Source organism: Dermochelys coriacea, chromosome 17 (assembly GCF_009764565.3).
Source record: "Dermochelys coriacea isolate rDerCor1 chromosome 17, rDerCor1.pri.v4, whole genome shotgun sequence".
NCBI classification, from domain to species: Eukaryota; Metazoa; Chordata; order Testudines; family Dermochelyidae; genus Dermochelys; species Dermochelys coriacea.
Genome location: NC_050084.1, coordinates 1,810,557 through 1,829,706, shown reverse-complemented (window position 1 = coordinate 1,829,706; position 19,150 = coordinate 1,810,557). Strand labels below are relative to the sequence as shown.

The 19,150-nt window shown below is 41.5% G+C and overlaps 1 protein-coding gene across 2 annotated transcripts in view; it reads left to right on the top strand.

Moving 5' to 3' along the window:
- PHF12 (PHD finger protein 12) overlaps positions 1-19,150 on the top strand; it is a 45,145-nt gene that overhangs the window by 16,349 nt on the left and 9,646 nt on the right. For both annotated transcript variants that reach the window (XM_038375491.2, XM_038375490.2), the window contains exons 3-9: positions 4,108-4,180; positions 8,910-9,297; positions 10,109-10,229; positions 11,396-11,528; positions 12,298-12,462; positions 13,835-13,996; positions 15,767-16,577. In XM_038375491.2, coding sequence (XP_038231419.1) covers positions 4,108-4,180; positions 8,910-9,297; positions 10,109-10,229; positions 11,396-11,528; positions 12,298-12,462; positions 13,835-13,996; positions 15,767-16,577 — 1,853 coding nt within the window. The remainder of the gene's footprint in view (positions 1-4,107; positions 4,181-8,909; positions 9,298-10,108; positions 10,230-11,395; positions 11,529-12,297; positions 12,463-13,834; positions 13,997-15,766; positions 16,578-19,150) is intronic.

Here is a 19,150-nt window from a genome sequence, read left to right as displayed (position 1 = left end):
AATTGCACACTTAACTAAGGTACATTTCCTTTGTGTTAACCTGGTATAGTGGCTTTTTCCTGGCTCAGAATACAGCAGTGCAAGAACAGTATTCATCCATCTTGGTTAGTATAGTGTTCTGTCTTGATGAGCAGTAGTTCATTAACCTCCAGGACCAGAATCCGGCTTTGGCGCATTGATTGCCGTAGCTGGGCCCCATTGGAGGGCAAAGTAAATTCAGGAGTAGTTTGATATTGAAATGTTGCAGTTGATCTGAAATGGCAGCTTTGTTCAGAGCGCCTTAAAATGAGCATTCTGTTCTAAAGTATTGTTTTAAAACTAGTGGTTTTACAGACTAATGCAAGATGTATTAAGTGACTTTTTAAACAAAACTTGTATATCCATATTCATAAATACATACATGAAATATTTTGGTTTTTGAAAAATCATAAAATGAAATCTATTCAAAATCATTTGTCCTTTCTATCACTCCCTGGGATCCATTGCACTATTCACTGTTCCTTTGTAAAAATATCTAAGATCAGGATAATGAGTTAAAATAGCCTGAAGTGTGTCTGGCAAAATGTGTGTTTCTGAATTGGCATACTAAACGTATCTTAAAATGGGGACAGGCCTGTTCTGTGGCAGAGTTGGGCATGTCTGTAAGAGTGCTTTTTACCACCTTGTAGTTTTGGAACTGCTAATTTAGTTTTGTTCTTTTGGGGGGGGCAGGGAATCAGCAAGATGCCCCAAAATAAATCAGTGGCTTCTAGCTATGTTTTTTAAAGAACTCTTAAGCCAGTGGGAATAAAGGATCCGAAGCTGTTGCTGAGGTCACCTCAGAACTTGCAATTAATCCAAATGTTAAGAAGCATATTTGAGATAGTTGTTGCTGTTACTAAGGTTCCTGTTAACAAAACATTAGTTTATTTTGTAAAAAACTCATAATTTCAGCCACAAGTCTGACACTCTGTCACATTGTCTGTGGTTGAAAGAGAGGTTTTTGGTGCATTGTCTTCCAAGGAGCTCGATCATCTGTTCACCTGAGACCTCCAGGAAATGGAAGAACAAGGTCTAGGTGTGTTTCACTGTGCATTCTAGAAATATAGTACTCTAGGTACCTGAAGCATAGGCCACTAGGAATGCTTGACTTTTGTTTCTCAAAATGGCTGCCAGATGTGTTGCCTCTACTGAATCCCCCTGTGTTTTTTGAGACCAGAAATGGTGGTTACCACCACTTCGGAAGACTGAAGGAAAAAGGCAATAAAAACCATCTTAGTACCTGTGCAACTAAACATACAGAATGTGAACCTGACAGCGTCAATGCCTGTGGAAGACTGTGTGTCAGGATGTTTGTAAGCCTTACCCAATGTATGCTACGTCCTTGTTTGAAAAGAGGAAGTCTGTTTTATAGGTCAAACTTAGAAGTTGAGGCCGGACCCTGTGCCTGGGACCCGCTGCTAGCACTGGGGTTCTCTATGGAGAAAATACCTACAGCTTCAGAACGTATGGTGGCAGACTCACTGAAGAAGCTGATATCCAAGACATCTTTAAAAAAAATTTGTTTGCAAAGACTAACTTATAGTAGAACATCTGTGACTTTGCTAGCTTTATATTGGCTTGTCTAAGTGATGTCACTGAGCCTTGTAGTAAAAAGGACTTTCATGAATTATAGAAGAACAACTTGACTAGCAGTCACTCATTTCAGGCCTCTGCTATTTAGTGATTGGTATTTAAAGGCTAGTTAATACTAATGTAGTAATTGGCTCTTCTGTATTGCCTTGTATCAAAAGCTCTCAAAGCACTTGACAAAATAAGGCGCCAGTCCCTTAAGTTCAGGTACTTATCTGGCCCCCATTACTGCAGTAGCTGAGCTCCTCAGTCTTTTAATGGGTTTATCCTCACCAGACCCTGGAAGGCAGGGATGTGCTATTCTCCTCGTTGTACAGATGCAGAACAGGCACAGAGGCTAAGAGACTTGCCCAAGTCTCCCACTTCCTATGCTAGTGCCCTAACCAGTGGATTTACCCTCTGTAGGAAAGAGGGATCCCTGGGCTGAAGTACGTATTGCATCATTGGAGTTTGGCTAACAACTGCAGTAAACTTGTACAGAGTTAAAATACAAATAAATACACTTTGAAAACAAACTACATGGAAACAGTCCTCTGTTTATCTGACAGCAGTTCGGTTTCCTCTGTGACAGTTAGTGATCTGATTAAACCATAACTTGTGCAGGAAAAAAGATCTGTTGAAAAATTACCTTTTTAAAAACATTAACAATATAAATGTCTTGGGGGGGAAAAAAGATTTTAAAAAAACAACAACCCTCAGACATCTCTTATGCTGTTGTAACACTGAGAGAAGGCTGGAGAAGGGCCAGATTTCAAAATCCCACTGTCCGTGGGGGTGGATGAACTTTGCCCCCATCACCCCTTGAACTGGTTTGGTTTAACTTGAGTTTCTCATTTAGATGTGGGGTTTTTTTTGTTTTTTTCCTGTGCCGCCTTATGCTGATTTTTGTCAACAAATCTTGCAAGGGCAACTTTTATTTCAGTTCAGTTTTGATATGTATTTGTAATTTATAAATTTGTTCACATTTATTACTGATGTGAGACTAACTTCCACGCCCCTAAAATCTTCACAGTTTTCCAAATTCTCTGCCACGTTTCCTGCTTCAGCCAGCCTGTCTGCTGGTTCTTCTGTATGCTTTCTACTGGAGCTGCTCATGGCCACAGTCCAGGATCCTAGCAAATACTTTTATACAATTCTGTTGCTTCCAGAAAACTGAAAGAATTGTAGTTAAGCCATATGAAAAGGGTTTCCACTCTTCCCAATCTGTGATCAAGCAGTAACTTTGTAATTCTTTCACCCATGGCCTTATCACATAGACAGGAAGGAGGAGTGGACGAAGGAGATTAAAATATAGTGGGAAGGAAGGCACAGAATATGCTATTCCAAGGAGTATAGACTTATACTGCATACATGAGTCAAACATCTCTCAGTTTTGGAGTTATTCTTGTTGACATGGTGCAGTATCTGTTCATTAATGGCCAAGGGCTGATTCTTTTGAGTCAGACAAATCTTGCGCTCATATTCAAGTCAAACTGCATATATCATGCATTGGTGGAATACCAGGCCTTATTATGATTGATAATTGATTGATGCAGAAAATGAATGTGTTTTGCTGCCTCTTAGCTGATTCTAATGTACAGGTAGGTATAATGCATTGCCTCTTCTCTTTCTGGGCAGGTGAGTTTCATGGCAACAACTCACTTACAGCTCACAACTACACTGGAGCTGGAGGTGTACTTTCCCAGTTGGGTAAATGTACACATACTAGCTCTTACTGAGTTTGTGCACCATATAGAAGTGGATCCCAGAGGCAGGGTGGGCTAGCGATTCCAAGCCTAATCCTGTCAAGGACCCTAGGCGTGTACAGTAGTTGGGACAGGGAGTCCATCCCACCATTCACACTACCTTTACTTTATTTTTAGTGTGTTACCCCACACTAGCTTTGATATGTCTCCTCAAGCTGGAAATTACACCTCCAGCTCCAGAGTAGACACCCTCAGTTGAAAAGGGATCATGGCTGTAAACTAGAAGACAAATTCTGTCACTTGTTTTGGGGAATTTTGATGTAGTTCTTTCTTGGACAAGAATCTGATCCAGTCTTATGGCAGGCTCTAAATGAACTTTAAGACCCCATTGTTCGAATTATAAAGGTGCATAGGTGTATATATTTAAGGGCAGTGAAACTGGCATCTATTAATGCAATGACTTGTATGGCACCAAAAGTGTAGTCTGTTTTCTTGATGCAAAGGATGGGGCAAGCACCACAGTAGTGGAAAATAAGTGCTTAATATGGAGGGTTGATTTTCACAGCAGAATATTTTAAAGTGGACGTGAGTTTTATAATTAGATTATAAGATTTTATAATTTGCTTCATTGGTGATAGAAGGTTTATTATAAAGAACTGCCTACCGAGGGAGCACAGTCCATGAATCTGAATAAAATGGAGAAGACTCCTGGCAATGGAAACTCTCAGAATTATTCTGGGCCAGCTTGAAATGTTCTCAGTGTTGCAAGCTGAAATCTGAAAGTAAACTGTGTCTTGTATTCCTCTTGTAGTAACCCTCCGTTGAGCGAGGAAATGTTGCCTCCAGGGGAGTGGATGTGTCATCGCTGCACGGTGCGCCGAAAGGTAAAACCTCTTAACCAAACAAACTCAGTTCTTTGTGTCCCTCTTCTAAAATGTTCACTCTGTATTATTTTCAAAACGTTTCACTCATATGAGTCTGTCTGCACTTTTTCCCTCCCACCAGCCTTTCTTTTCCCACCCCCACAGACACAGATACAAAACCTTGGAGAGTTGTGCTCCAGTATGTCTGAGACCGTGGAATTGCAGAAAGTAAAGTGAAGGTTAGACAGCTTGGCAGAGCAAAGAGGTTTTGATTACGAATAGGTGCACAGAAAACTCTAAGCAAGTCCCAAATTCCTGTACTGACTTTTACTATTAGAAATCACAAAACTGAACTTAAATCCAGACTTACAAACATTAATTTAGTAACATACCCTCAGCAAACAGCAATTTTCCACATTAAATCTTGTACAGGAAAAAACAAACTGCACTAAAAAAAATCCCAGAGGGAATAATTCTGTATGGGCAAAGGAGATGGACTAGTTGTGACTTAATGTGGCTTCCCATCTTTAGTGTCTGATACTTTTATGGCAGTGCCTCATGATTCTGGCTAGTAAAAACAAAACAAAACTCTGACCCCACAACAGTTTCCATAGCAACAGACTGAAATTACTGTGAATTATGACTTCCTTATTTGTAAGAACAGGATGGAGAGATGATTGGGCAAGATTGTGGCTTGGTTTTTTGACATGCTATTTCCCAGGAAGCTCTCCTTGCTAAATGTAAACATGATTTTTCAGCAATGACGTCTTCAGACTGTGTACCCAAGTGTTTAAAGAGATTCTGCACCAAATTATCCAGGAAACCATTCATATGAAGTGCCACACAAACTCACCTCTAACACATTCTTTTTTCCAACTTGACACCTTTTATCATGGTCTCTTGCTCCTGGCAAATCACTTGTGATGCTTTTGTACCCTGAAGACAGTAACACTTCAGAAACTTGTCTCAACAATAAAAAGGTCGGCTTAAAAAGAGCAATGGCTTTGCTTTCTCTACCTCTTTTCCTTCTCTTTAATGGGCTTAGCCCTCAATTTTTGCTCATTCCAGCACCTCTCACAAAAAAGAAATACTGCTTCTGAAAAAACTGTATTGGACAAAAGTCTGTTTTTCTGGTGGCTCAATTTTTTTTCTCTGCTCCTGATTTTTCCTGGGGTTTGGTTTTTGTTGTTGGATTTTTGTTTTGTTTTTGAGTGGGATTCCCCTCCTTTCCTATGTTCAACTGTCTTTACCCATTTTCTCCCTTGGAGTTTCATGTGCTGCACGTCTCACAGATTTAATGTAGATTGATGTGAATGCTAAGTCCTTAAACTGTGCTGATGCTGCCCCTTGTGACTCATAATAAATTATGCCCATTGCTCCTTCCAAACTAGGAGCACCAAGAAGGCTGGCTGGCTAGAGACCTCAAAATTAGAGTTGTCAAGCAATTTTAAAGAAGTAATCACAATTAAAAAAAAAAAAAAAACCATTCAAGTATTTTTGGATGTTTTCTACATTTACAAATACATTGATTTCAGTTACAACATAGAATGTAAAGTGTACAGTGCGCACTTTATTTTTAATTACAAATATTTGTGCTGTAAAAAAACAAAATAAATTGTATTTTTCAATTCACCTCATACCATAGTGCAGTCTCTTTATAATGAAAGTTGAACTTACAAATGTAAACTTGTAAAAATTGCATTAAAAAACAAAAAAAGTAAAACTTTAGAGCCTACAAGTCCACTCAGTCCTACTTCTTGTTCTGCCACTGACTCAGACAAGCAAGTTTGTTTACATTTGCAGGAGATAATGCTGCCCACTTCTTGTTTACAATGTCACCTGAAAGTGAGAACAGACATTCGCATGGCACTGTTGTAGCCGGTGTTGCAAGATATTTACGTGCCAGATGTGCTGAAGATTCATATGTCCCTTCATGCTTCATCTACCATTCCAGGGGACATGTGTCCATGCTGATGATGGGTTCTGCTCGCTAACAATCCAAAGCAGTGGAGACCAATGCATGTTCACTTTCATCATCTGAGTCAGATGCCACCAGCAGAAAGCATACTCCACACCTCGTCCCTCTCAGATTTTGGAAGGCACTTCAGATGCTTAAATCTTGGGTCGAGTGCAGTAGCTATATTCAGAAATCTCACATTGGTACCTTCTTTGCGTTTTGTCAGATATGCAGTGAAAGTGTTCTTAAAATGAATAAGATGTGCATAGTCGTCATCTGAGACTGCTATAACATGAAATACGTGGCAGAATGCAGGTAAAACAGAGCAGGAGACACATACACTTCTCCCCCAAGGAGTTCAGTCAAAATTTAATTAACACATTATTTTTTTAACAAGCATCTGTGACGAAGTGGGACTGTTCTTAATGTTTCCTTGGAATATTGTAGGAGTGCCTCAGTTTCCCCTATGCATTTCTTAAGTCTCTAAGTTGTGGGATAAGGGGGTGTAATCGTTGCAGAGCAAAGGGCCAGTGTACATAAATGGCCAGCACACTCTCTCCTGGCAACTGATGGCCTGGGCCCTTCCCCCCTGCAAGGTGAGAGCTAAAGGTGTTGGAGAACAAAGGAATCAGGTGACCTCCTGGCCCAGGAAAGGGACAAAGCCCAGAGGAGGAGTGGGTGGAGAGTGAGTCAGTTGGGGGCTGGCTGGAGATGAGGAATGAAGTGCAGATGTGGTTGTCTGGCTCACTGCCCCCCAAAATAGACCCGGCTGAGAGGTCCTGTTCTCTGTACTTACAAGCTCTGTTTTATACTGTGTTCCTGTCATCTAATAAACCTCTGTTTTACTGGCTGGCTAAGAGTTGCATCTGACTGCGAAATTGGGGTGCAGGGCTCTCTGGCTTCCCCAGAAGCCCAACTGGACGGACTCTCTGTGGGAAGCGGACGGAGGGGCAGAGGATGCTGAATGCTCCAGGGTCAGACCCAGGAAGGTGGAAGCTGTGTGAGCTGCTTGCCCTGAAAACAGTCTGCTCACAGAGAGGAGGCTCCACCAGAGTCCTGACTGGCTTCGTAGGGAGCAGTTCCAGAGCATTGCCCGGGGACTCCGTGACCGCATCATCAACATAGAAGCATGTCTTCTGGAATGGTAGCCAAAGCATGAAGGGGCGTACGAATGTTTAGCATAGCTGACACACAAATACCTTGCAATGCTGGCTACAAAAGTGCCATGCGAATGCTTGTTCTCACTTTCAGGTGACATTGTAAATTAGAAGCTGGCAGTATTATCTCCTGTAAATGTAAATAAACTTGTTTGTCTTCGTGATTGGCTGAATAAGAAGTAGGACTGAGTGGCCTTGTAGGCTCTAAAGTCTTACTTTGTTTTGGAGTGCTGTATGTGACGCACAAAAATCTGCATTTGTAAGTTGCACTTTCACTATAAAGAGATTGTTTTATGATATTTGTGTGAAGTGAATTGAAAAATAGTATTTTTTTATTTTTACAGTGCAAATATTTGTAATAAAAATAATATAAAGTGAGAACTGTACACTTTGTATTCTGTGTTGTAATTGAAATCAATATATTTGAAAATGTAGAAACATCCAAAAACAGTTGTTAAACAATAGAATGCCAATTTAAATTTAACAGTGCGATTAAAACTCTGATTAATCACGATTAATTTTTTTGAGTTAATTGCATGAGTTAACTGCCATTAATCGACAGACTACTCAAAATTAAACCACAGTTGCTTCCCAAACGCCACATTTAGTCTCCTGAAAATTTTATGTATTCCATGTTCCTTTCCCTACTCCCCCACTTGATTATGGTGGCTTTTAATTACTTTGTTTAATCCCGGCGGCTGATTCTTTGTACTAGGCATAGTGTGGGCGAACACTTCTGCGAATGTACTTGAACCCTTCTGTGCACCAGCCTCTGCTATTGTAGTCCTTAGCTTCCAGCGTTGATCTCCTTCCTTACCTGCAGCTCCCCACAGACTCTCCTGAGCAGAAGTGGCCAGTTCTTGTGTTAAGTTGGCACATTGCAGTTTTTACTTTTTATGTGCTCTCAAGTAATCGTTCTAATTCTTTTCTCGTTTTTGAGCATTCCTGCTATGAATGGACTCAAACACTGCAAACCCTGCTGCACTGTATTAGGCAGCAGAACGCTCCACTGTGTATTGTTTTAAAACAGTGGTTCTCAAACTTTGGTACTGGTGACCCCTTTCCCAAAGCAAGCCTCTGAGTGCGGACCTCCCTCCCCCTTATAATGAAGTGTTTTTCATTTATATTTAACACCATCATAAATGCTGGACGCAGAGCAGGGTTTTGGGTGGAGGCTGGCAGCTCGCAAGCCGCCCATGTAATAACCTGGCGACCTGCAGTTTGAGAACCCCTGGTTTAAGAGGTGTCATTGGTAAATATGGTCTCCCAAATACATTGGTTGGTTGACCTCTTGAGTATTAATTTGGAACCTGATGCCACTAAACATGTTGTTCGTGTCCAGATTGGATTTGAATCCAAGTCTCCAGAGGTGAAAGGCAAGTAGGTTAACCTCCTCCCACGCCTGGCCGCTCTAACTGCTTTAGTAGTAGTTTGATTTAGTCACACAAGCAATAACCAAATTGCTTTTATTGGCTTAAGGCTAAATGTCATGGTGAGAAACTATTGCAATAAATGTCGTAAGCTTTTGTTCATATAGCATTTCTGAAACCTGTTCAGTCTTTACTTACGTATGTATCAGGGCCAATGTACTTATTTATATGCACGAGTGGTAAGTGTGGCTCTTCATGTTATGCAGAAGCGAGAACAGAAGAAGGAGCTGGGGCAGGTAAATGGATTGGTGGACAAATCTGGGAAAAGGACCACCTCCCCCACAAGTGACACAGACCTGTTGGACAGGTCTAGCACCAGCATCAGGGCAATTGCACATGCCAGGATCTTGGAACGGAGAGCAAGTCGGCCTGGCACTCCTACATCTAATGCCAGCACTGAGACTCCCAATTCAGAGCAGAATGATGTAGATGAGGACATAATTGATGTGGATGATGACTCTGCCATTGCGGAAATGGACTGTGGGCAGCCCCAGCTGAAGCGACCCTTTGAGCTTCTTATTGCAGCTGCCATGGAAAGAAACCCAACCCAGTTCCAGTTGCCGAATGAACTGACCTGCACCACAGCACTTCCAGGTGAGTAAATATTGTCTACTTGCTTAGCTTACAGGTCAGAAATGCAACTGGTGGTTGCAAAAGTGCTCTCTGCCTTCTCTGTGCTCTTGTTCAATTTATGCAAGTTTCTACTGACATGTTTTTCTAATTCTGGCTTTGATGCCCCCTCCGCAAGTAGATGATGCGGGTGTACACTCTCCTTCAGCTCCTCTTCAGATGTGGCTGCTTCACTAGAACAATAGATGAGTTTTTTTTATTTTGCTCCAGGGCATGCAGCAGGACTTGGAAACCTGTTTAATAGCAAAATGCCGGACTGGCCGGAACTTCAGTAAAGTTTAACAGAGTAGTGTACAGCTGCTCTCAGACGCCCTCTGCCAGACCAAATGACACTGGCCGGAAGATTTTACCAGCCAGAGGAAGTCTCCTTGTATTTTGTTAGTATTGTTAATTGCCAAACTTTTATTCACTGCCATTGTATTCCTGGAATAGATTTTTCAGACTAAGTAACAAGCTGATAATTTGAAAACTCACTTTAGCCTAGATATTGTCTCTGACTAAATCGAGGTGGCTGCTTGCTTTTTTGGCTCTAGTTTACAAATGACTGGCCTGCCTTCATTTTATTTTTGTATTCCTCATCTCCCCTTCTTTTAAATTGTTACCAGATTTAAGTCAGGGCTGTGGTGCCCTAAGTAGCTTTGCTAGCCTCTTCCTAGATAAGTGTGTTTATTTCTGCTAGAGATGGATGTGTATATCCGTTTGCTTCAGTTACAGTGATCAGAATGGGATCTCTGTTACACACAAATAATGCAAAACCTTTTAATTTTCTTTTCAGGGACTAGTAAGAGGAGGAGGAAGGAGGAAACCACGGGAAAGAATGTCAAGAAAGCACAACATGAGTTAGACCATAATGGTCTGGTTCCCTTGCCGGTGAAAGTCTGCTTCACATGCAACAGGTACCCAAGTCTCTTACTTCTGGGAGATTCACTTGGTGTGGGTGAAATTCTATTGTTTGTGAAAAGTTTGGCATTCTCTGCTTAAATACCAGTTTTGATCTTAAAAGGCATTGGATGAGTCAAAATTGTGTAGTAGTGAGTAATTTATGGTGCATGTAGAGAGTGTTAAGAGAAAATAACGCTCAGAAACAAAAGGCAGAAAATCGCTGACAAAGATGCATGCCACCAGATTATGCAAGGGACACTCAGAAATGGTTAATCACAGAATCACAGAGCTAAATATTTATGCAATCTTGGGTTGCTGGAATAGTGAACCATATCCATGAATTTAAGTCCCAGCCCCAAAAGTCAGTTTAATAGTCTAAATCATTTTATTGTGGAAACTGAATCACAGTACAGCTATGCTCAGTGTCGTCTTTCACTCTAAGTGAGCTGTGAGAAGTGAGGAGGAGCTTCAGGTAAGCTTTAAAAAAAGAAACCTACGATGAAGCTGATGGCTTCATTAAATGAATTGTGTGTGGCTGGGAAGAACAAGCGTATTTGAAAGAGACCCCCTATCTCATGTCTGATTTGTTTTGATGGCCTCTTCCATCTCTCTGAAGTAAAAGTTCTCGGTGCAACATAATATACCTCTCTGAGGAGTGGAGTAGTTGGGAATAATTTAACTCCCTGGAAGTTGCTCTTAACGTCCATGAGTTTCCTTGGTAATGGGCTTACTGGCCAAAGCAGTAGTGAATGAGAGCAGCTTGTTCAGAACTGTTTATGCAGCTTCTGTGGAGTGCCTGGGGAACAAAGGACACTGCTCCAGTCCTACCCAAAGGATTTTACAATCCAAGGCCCCCATCCTGCATTTGGATTTGCATGGGCAGATCTTTGTGCCCATTTGACTTCAGTCCAATAGGACTCCACACAGATCAAATTACACCATTGTTGCCTAATTTTAGACAATAGCAACAAATAATTCAGGGGAAAGGGAGGATGAGAGCTACAGTAACTTTATTAGGTTACATAAATTGTGTGACTGGGGCCACTTTGGTCTCTTTCTAATTATTGGCTACAAGTGATCCATCTCCTCCCACTTGTAGCATAGGAAGGTGGTGAGCAACATTAATTTTGATTTTCTAGGAAATAATAAAAATAGCAGCTGTTTCCCTATTTCTTTGCAGGAGTTGCAGAGTGGCACCTCTTATTCAGTGTGATTACTGCCCCCTCCTGTTCCACATGGATTGTCTTGAGCCCCCTCTTACTGCCATGCCCCTGGGCAGATGGATGTGTCCAAATCATATTGAACACGTGGTGGTAAGTTTATAATAGTAAATGGATGTTAAAAGGACATGGTCAGATTCAATTTTATTAACGGACTAATTTTAAAAAAAAACTTTGAAAAGAGTTTCTTGCTTCTCCATTGGTATTTCTAAGGATGTTTTCAACAAGCAATAAACTGACTATACACAGTGTAAACAAACTGAAGAAGTAGAATGTTGATTTTGCTAATTTTCTTTGTTATAGTAACTGTTTGTGACTCTGAAAAGCTTGATTTTGAGACAAAAATATGATCAAGTTGGCAACCTCTGGAAAGAAGAAAAGCTATAGACAAAATGCTTATATAGAGAAGTTATTTCTCCATAGCTCTCAGCTTCTTCATAGCAAAGTTCTAGAACTATCCCCCCAAAACCCCTACCCTTTTCTGAATAAGGAGTTCCTGTGAATCAGCCCTCTGTTCCCTCTGCCTCAAGTTGGTGGGGACTATTTTATAGTCAAATATTCATTGTACTGATGGCTGGTATCTAAATACTTGTATCAAGAGACCCACTGTTTGTGAGATTAGACAAGCAGACATTAATTTATTGGGCCACTGAAATATATCTTCTTTCAATTTTTATAGAGTTGTACCCTCTAGAAGAAACAATTTTATATATTTTTTTTTATTCATAAACATAGAGCACTAATGCTGAGCTGATGGTATGGTGGTACAGTACCAACTGACTGTGAAAGAGGCAGATATTTTTTGGAACAGGTATTGGGATCTGGCATCCTAACTGTGCCAGTATTATATCTGATCTTTCAGCTGAACCAGAAGAACATGACCCTGAGCAATCGGTGCCGGGTTTTTGATCGGTTCCAAGACACCATATCTCAGCATGTTGTCAAGGTGGATTTCCTGAACCGAATCCACAAGAAACACCCTCCCAACCGCAGAGTTCTTCAGTCAGTGAAGAGAAGAGGTTTGAAGGTAAGTGAAAACAGGAAACGTTCTGGAGAACCTTGCTTACATGTTTTAGCGTAATAAAAAGGCAAATAACAGGCCTGCCGCAGTGTATGGATTATCAAGGCTTTCTCTAGTCTTTGGTGTGTCCGTAGCAGGGCTAGGAAGAAGTGACGACAGCACTTGATCTCAAACTTGGGAGTGGAGTACTGATGCTTTCCGGTAGCTACATTTAGCTATCCAGCCTCCCAATTAAGTAGCATTACACAGTTTTGCCACTTGGTGGCAATTACACATCTTTCAAATGCAACTTGAAGAAATGCTGTTGCCTTTCTAGTGAGTTGCACTCATGCTTCAAAATTGGAAGGTTTTTAAGTTGCTAAGAGCTCCCTGTATTACTTATTTGTATATGAGATGAAAGCAAGCATACACCATGCAAACCATCCTGTTTTTATATGCTCTAGAATGTGTGAATATTTTTCTGCAATCACAACAGGTCAGCTAGCTTAACACCCTACTTTTCAAGAGTCACTGCTGCAATTTAAAGTTAGTAAGGTTTATAAATTAAACTCCTTTGAGTAGTAAATTTAAATACATTCTTGGAACAAGTTGGGAAGATAGAACAAAATGTGAGGGAATCTTTACTAGGACCTCCAGGCTAAAACTAGATACTTATCTGTCTATGGGGGATGGACAAAGGATTAATGGAATCAAAGTTGCCAGGACAGAAGGTATCCTACTAAATGCATGGCTCAGAGCTGCAGAGTTGAAAGCATTGCTTTTTGTCATGTACTAATTTAGAGAAACTGAAAAGTTCTTTAACCTACCAAGCATGGGGTCCAGGCTTCGGATTTCTCCTGCAATGTTTGAGGTGGCTAACTTCTAAAACAGAGTAGAGATATGGAGGAACTGCTTCTGTAGCAGGTGCTGAAGTCAGAAGAACTAGCGCTACTTCACGTGTTCTAATTTGTCAACAAAATACCTCACCCAATCTAAATGAGGCAGAATAACTCCATATAATGGGTATTTGATGCTAAATAAATGTATTTTCCCCGCTCTTTTTATTTTGTTTGAATGGATGCATTCATGCTACAACCAGTTCACTAAGGGCTCAAGTTCAGACCTGGTATAAGCAGGTGAAATTCCATTGACTTCAGCAGAGTTGTCAACTTAAACCAAGTCTGCATATAGCCCTGAAACTTTCCTATTTTCTGATGTCCCCCTTTCGTATTCCACTTTGCCACAGTGCTGTCCGGTGTTGGCACAATCTCTGGTTTCTTTGGCCTGGAAATCCATTGGCTAGTAGTAAATTTGAACAATACTTGTTTAGAATGACTGTAGTTTAAAGGCACGCACCTGTAATTATTCTAATGTCTCATCTTCCGTCCTGACAATTCAGGTTCCTGATGCGATAAAATCTCAATACCGGTTTCCACCCCCCTTACTTGCACCTGCAGCAATTCGGGATGGTGAGCTCATCTGTAATGGGATCCCTGAGGAATCCTCACAGAAGCACCTTTTGAACTCTGAGCACTTAGCCAGCCAGTCAGAACAACAAGAGGTAAACGATGGCAAACGTTTTGAATCTATAGCTTCTCTGTGGTGCAAAGACCTCTTTGCTGTGCATTTCAGTTAGATATGATCAAAGTATCTTTTTGAGTAGTAAGTCTAGAATATGTGCAGTGATGACTGTTTCTTCTTTCTCCTCCCGTGACCTGTCACAGCTCTCGTTGAACGCTTCCTCTTGGCCACTCCCCAGACAGCTGTGAGGGAATCCAGCTGCTGGATTGTGTGTTAAGCCTCAAGTCTGAATGGAGCCTATGCAGTGTTGTTATCTCAGCACTTCTAGGCATACTTCTAGGGTACAGTCTGTCCCCACCACCACCACCAGGTTGCTTTGTTCTGCTGCTGGCACCTTTCCACTCTCCAAATCCCAGCCCCCTACCAACAAGCTGGGGGAAGTGATGTCTCCCAGCTCCAGCCTCCTTAGTATAGCTATTGGATGATCAGAGTACCAGTTTCAAAATCCGTTGTCCCTAGACTGTCTATATCTTCATTTCCTGTCAGCTGATGGTGGATACTCTATATCATGCACTGCTCCATGTCTGTGTATCAGCCAGCATTCCTAAGATGTACAGACACGTTCTCCTCATCGTCACACCTCCCACACAGAGAGAAGGCTCTTTTTAACTGGGTCTGGGGAAGAGTGATGAGGATATAATGCTTGGTGTGATTTGAGTGTTTACATTTTTGTCATGTGGCAGAGGGAAATTGCTTTCTCCATTTGGTTGTGTAAGACTGGTGGAGATAACTAACTTGTATGTTAACATTAATGTTGCTGGGTGGCTTTTGTAAGAGTAATGTGAGGATACTCGGAAGCTTTGTATGGGCATATTTAATGTCAAATCTGAATGTTATACCTCCTATGAATTCTCTTGCTGGGTTACAGTATTATAAGCCACAGATCCCTTAGCAAATAGCGGTCTACTCTCTAAGCCACTCTGTCATCTGTTAAAAGATTGTGACAAGATGAGTTGGTCCACAGTGTGAGTGGTGTGAACTTCAGTGGAAGGCAATTGCTGCGTCTGTGTATGTGTCTAATGTAGGGACTCCATTCTGTTCTGGAAGTGAAGGATGCATGGTGATATGCCTTTTGGCCAATACCCATCCTTTGTTCAGAAAGTGCCTCCGAAGCTGGTAATGTCTGCATGCTGCCTTCGGAAACCTTGAAGGAATTCAGAGTTCAAGTTTTCTCCTCCCCCAATCCTCGTTGTTTAAATAGGTTCTCTGCCCCGTTCCTAAAAAAGCTTCTGTACAGGAAGCCAAAGTATTTCTTCAGTCTGTTCCAGCTTTCTCTACAGAGTCATTTGGCTGGATGCACTCTAAGATTGAGAGAAACCCATTTTATAGAAAGGCCAGAACTGTGTTAAAGTGGAATCTGTTTGAATCTTGTAGCAAGATGGAGGTAGAATTTTGGGCATAAGGCAGACTCTCACTGTAACTAGCTTGGATTTGGGCAAAATGTTTGTCTTGAGAATCAATGTGATTGATGTATATTCTGGAATAGATGTAAATCCTATATAGCAGAGGTATAGTGCTCTTAACCACCTGATTCTCCATTTGTATTAGAACAGCTACCATGGTTCCATAATATATCTATATTTAGTTGTCTTGCTGTGGTGGTGAACTGCCTTTCCAGGAGCGGGCAGAGCGATGCTGGAAAAAGTGACCTGCTTATTTGGGTGGTTGAAGCGGGTGTGTGCGCTGCATGAGTGACCAACCTGTAGTTGTAGCCTGTGAAGCTTACCGACGTTTTCTTTCTTTTTTTCAGTGGCTCTGTAGTGTTGTTGCACTCCAGTGCAGCATTTTGAGACATTTATCTGCTAAGCAGATGCCTTCGCTTTGGGACTCTGAACAGACAGAGAAGGCTGATATTAAGCCTGTTATTGTGGCAGACGGCTCAATCACCAACCCTTACCAGGCAGCTGACAAGGCACTCACACCTTCCCTTTATTCTGTGTCATGCACCTCAGGGATTACCACCCAGAATTCCTTGAGCTCTTCTCAATCCCAGCAGGCTTTACCACAGGAAGATGTCAATTGCAGCTCTTGTATGGATAAGTCAAAGAAAGTATCTTGTGGGACTTCTAATGGGCCAACAGCCTCTGAAGTTAAAGTAAATGGTCCGCATTTGTATGGTGTTTCCTCTGAACCTTCAGCACACTTGACTGAGTCTCAGAGGCTAATTGGCCCAGGTAATACAATACCTGGGCTGTCTCAACGACAAACGTGGGCAAGGCCCCTCACACCCCCAGCAGCTTGTGGACTTCTGAATCACACAGTTGGAACTGTCGTGAAGATGGAGAACATAGCAGGACCCGTTTCTTGTGCACAAAGGGGTTCTGCGCCAGTCACAAGTATGCCTGCTTCCATACCAAGCTCTTGTGCCAGCCTAGAGACCACCAGCACTTTGCAAAGAAAGAATGTCCAGACACAGATAGGCCCCCCACTGACAGCAGAACTGCGATCTATTGGTTCCCCTTTGACTGCCACTAGGGCTCTTACTCCTCCACAGGCAACGGGAGATGGGATCTCTGCCATCAGATCCACACACAGATTCTGTTCACCAGCACCACCTTCAGGTGAGCATCTGATGGGGAGGTCTGGGCCTTCCAGCTGGCAAGTGAGTGTTTAAAAATCTTTCTTTCAGAGCATGAAGTGTAGTAAGTGCAAGGAAGCGAGGCTTCCCGCAGACATGGCACAATGGAGAAAAAGTTAGGGTTAGCATTGCCCACAGGTCCTGAAGCAGAAACTGGGCCCTGTGCTGGGTGTTGCCAATTGAATGCAACTCTGATGGGAGGAGCACTGTGCTGCTTTCTGAAACAGGTGATCCCTTGGGGGTTCAGAAGGAACTGGGAATTCTGGAAACACACTGTAATTTAAACTATGCAGCTGCTGTGTTGCTGTCACAGTTCCTATTTTGACAACTGTAACAATAAATTTGCTTTAAGAAGGTGGCTGCAGTTTCCAAATGCATTACTTCAAATCTCTGCTTTAATGTTCTGTTAGAAGCAGGCACTCAAGGCTATGGAGATCATAATGTGTGACCCCTTTCATTTGTTTGCAAAGACTGTATACAAAAAAACCCCCAAATCCCGAGTGTTAGTCAGGAAATGCCACAGTTAAGATTTCATGTACAACCTCAGCTCCACCCTGGTTCCTGTGAATTACAGTAGTCTTCTGTCTGCTTTTTGCACAACCTTCGATGTGTTTAGCATCTTGTAATTTTGTCCTTCTGAATGAATACCCAAATCATGAAAGTTTATTCATAGGATAGTTCTGTTTAACACTAGGTTTCCTGTATATGTTCTACTTATCAAATATAAAGTTTACAACAGTAATAGTGAAAGTTGGCTGGCATAGTGCATGCTGTTCAGTGAGCTTTGTAGTTAACAGCCTCCACCCCGAATTGCACCAGTAATGTCTGTGCTGCTAATTGAAAAAGAAATGTACAGTACTATGGACACTGACAAATATACTAAAATGTATTCCTTAGGAGCAGATAACACAAAATATTAAGTCCGAGATATGCAGACCCATTATGGCAATGCAAATAGTGAATCTTCTTTTTGAATGATAGAGCTGTTTAGAAAATTGCAATTTTTTATAATTGCGGAATGGGATATTTTCTTTCTTGTACAGAGGAACAGCTGAATCAGTTTTTGTCAAGCTTCAAAACAAATAAACCAACACCTTCACACTCATTTAAGCCCGGAAAATTAGTGTACAACATAAAGATTCAAAAAGCCATGTGCAACTGAAATGAAGCCATTAAGGACATGTAACACTCACTCACAATGCAAATTGTATACGTGGCAGTGTTCCCAGTATAGTTCTATGGGGCAGGGTGGGTTCAGAGCCCAAGTTTAAGGCCAGAAGGACCACCAGATCATCTAGTCTGACCTCGGTATCGCAAGCCATCCAGCACCTGAACACTAAACCCAACAACCAAAATGAGACCCAAGTATTACAGCCCCCAGGCAGAGAATAGGAGGGGTCGAAGTACACCAGTGGCCAAGCCCTCTGTAATGGCAGGGAAGTGATTGAGATACCCACATAAGTTTGGTTTGTTAAAGTGCCTTCAGTGCACTTAAAAATAAATATTTTTTTTGAGCTAGTGAGCATCCAAACAGTTAGTACACACAGTGGGGAGAGCGAGTGCTTAGCTGGCTTGAGTATTATCTTAAAAATCCCTGGTATGAGTGATGACAGATTTTACTCTGAAGTAGCATTAATGTAGAATCTATGCCCATGGCTGCTGACCATCTTAACCGCACTTGTGCACAAAGGAGAAAGCAAATGCACAGCTGCTGGCTTGACTGTTGCTTCAGCTGGAAGCACAGGGATGGGGAGGAGGGAAATTTTACCAAGTGGAAAAGAGACCATATTGATATGGAGAAACATTATGTTCAAGCTTCTAAGAGTTCAGCAAAGCATGGATAATCCTGAAAATTCTTCTAAAAGGATGATGTCGGGTCAGTTTGGGCCCAAACTTTAGATTTTATAAAATGCAAACCAAAGCCCCACTCAGCTACCAAGAAAACGTCTGTAAAATTAAAATTAAAAAAATCCTGTGATAACAAATGTTGGTGGAATGTAGGTTTTCCCCTCCAGTATTTTCTATTCAACTCATGCTGCATCATGCTAGAAAACAAGTGAATGAGCCTAAACTAAAGAGAAACTGACGTTGGAAGTGAAAAATAAATTATATTTTAATTCTTGGTTCTAGTAATGGAAGATTATGATGATCTAGATAAGGAAAAATTAATGTCCCTTTGAAACTCAGTTAGTATTTCTCATCTAATTCTAAATAGATTATCAGGGAGAGGCAGGAGATTTGGGTATCTGAGGCATGTGGGTGTGATTTCCTTCACTGCTATGTAGTTCTGAAGCAGACATTTTACAAATGTCACAATATTTTAAGCAGTAGGATTGCAGTTTGTGAATGAGCTAAAGTCGTGTGTGCGTATTACTACTTTGTTACATTCTCACCACCCAGGAAAGAGCTTTCAGACTTCCACAGTACATATGGCACTTGTGTTGGCAGTAGCAGTTCTCTAAAACAAGTTACAGAAACATTCATCTTGTTTCTGGTTAACCAAACATTTCTTACCCAAAATTCTGCAAATGTATAAAACCCAACACAGAAAAACTG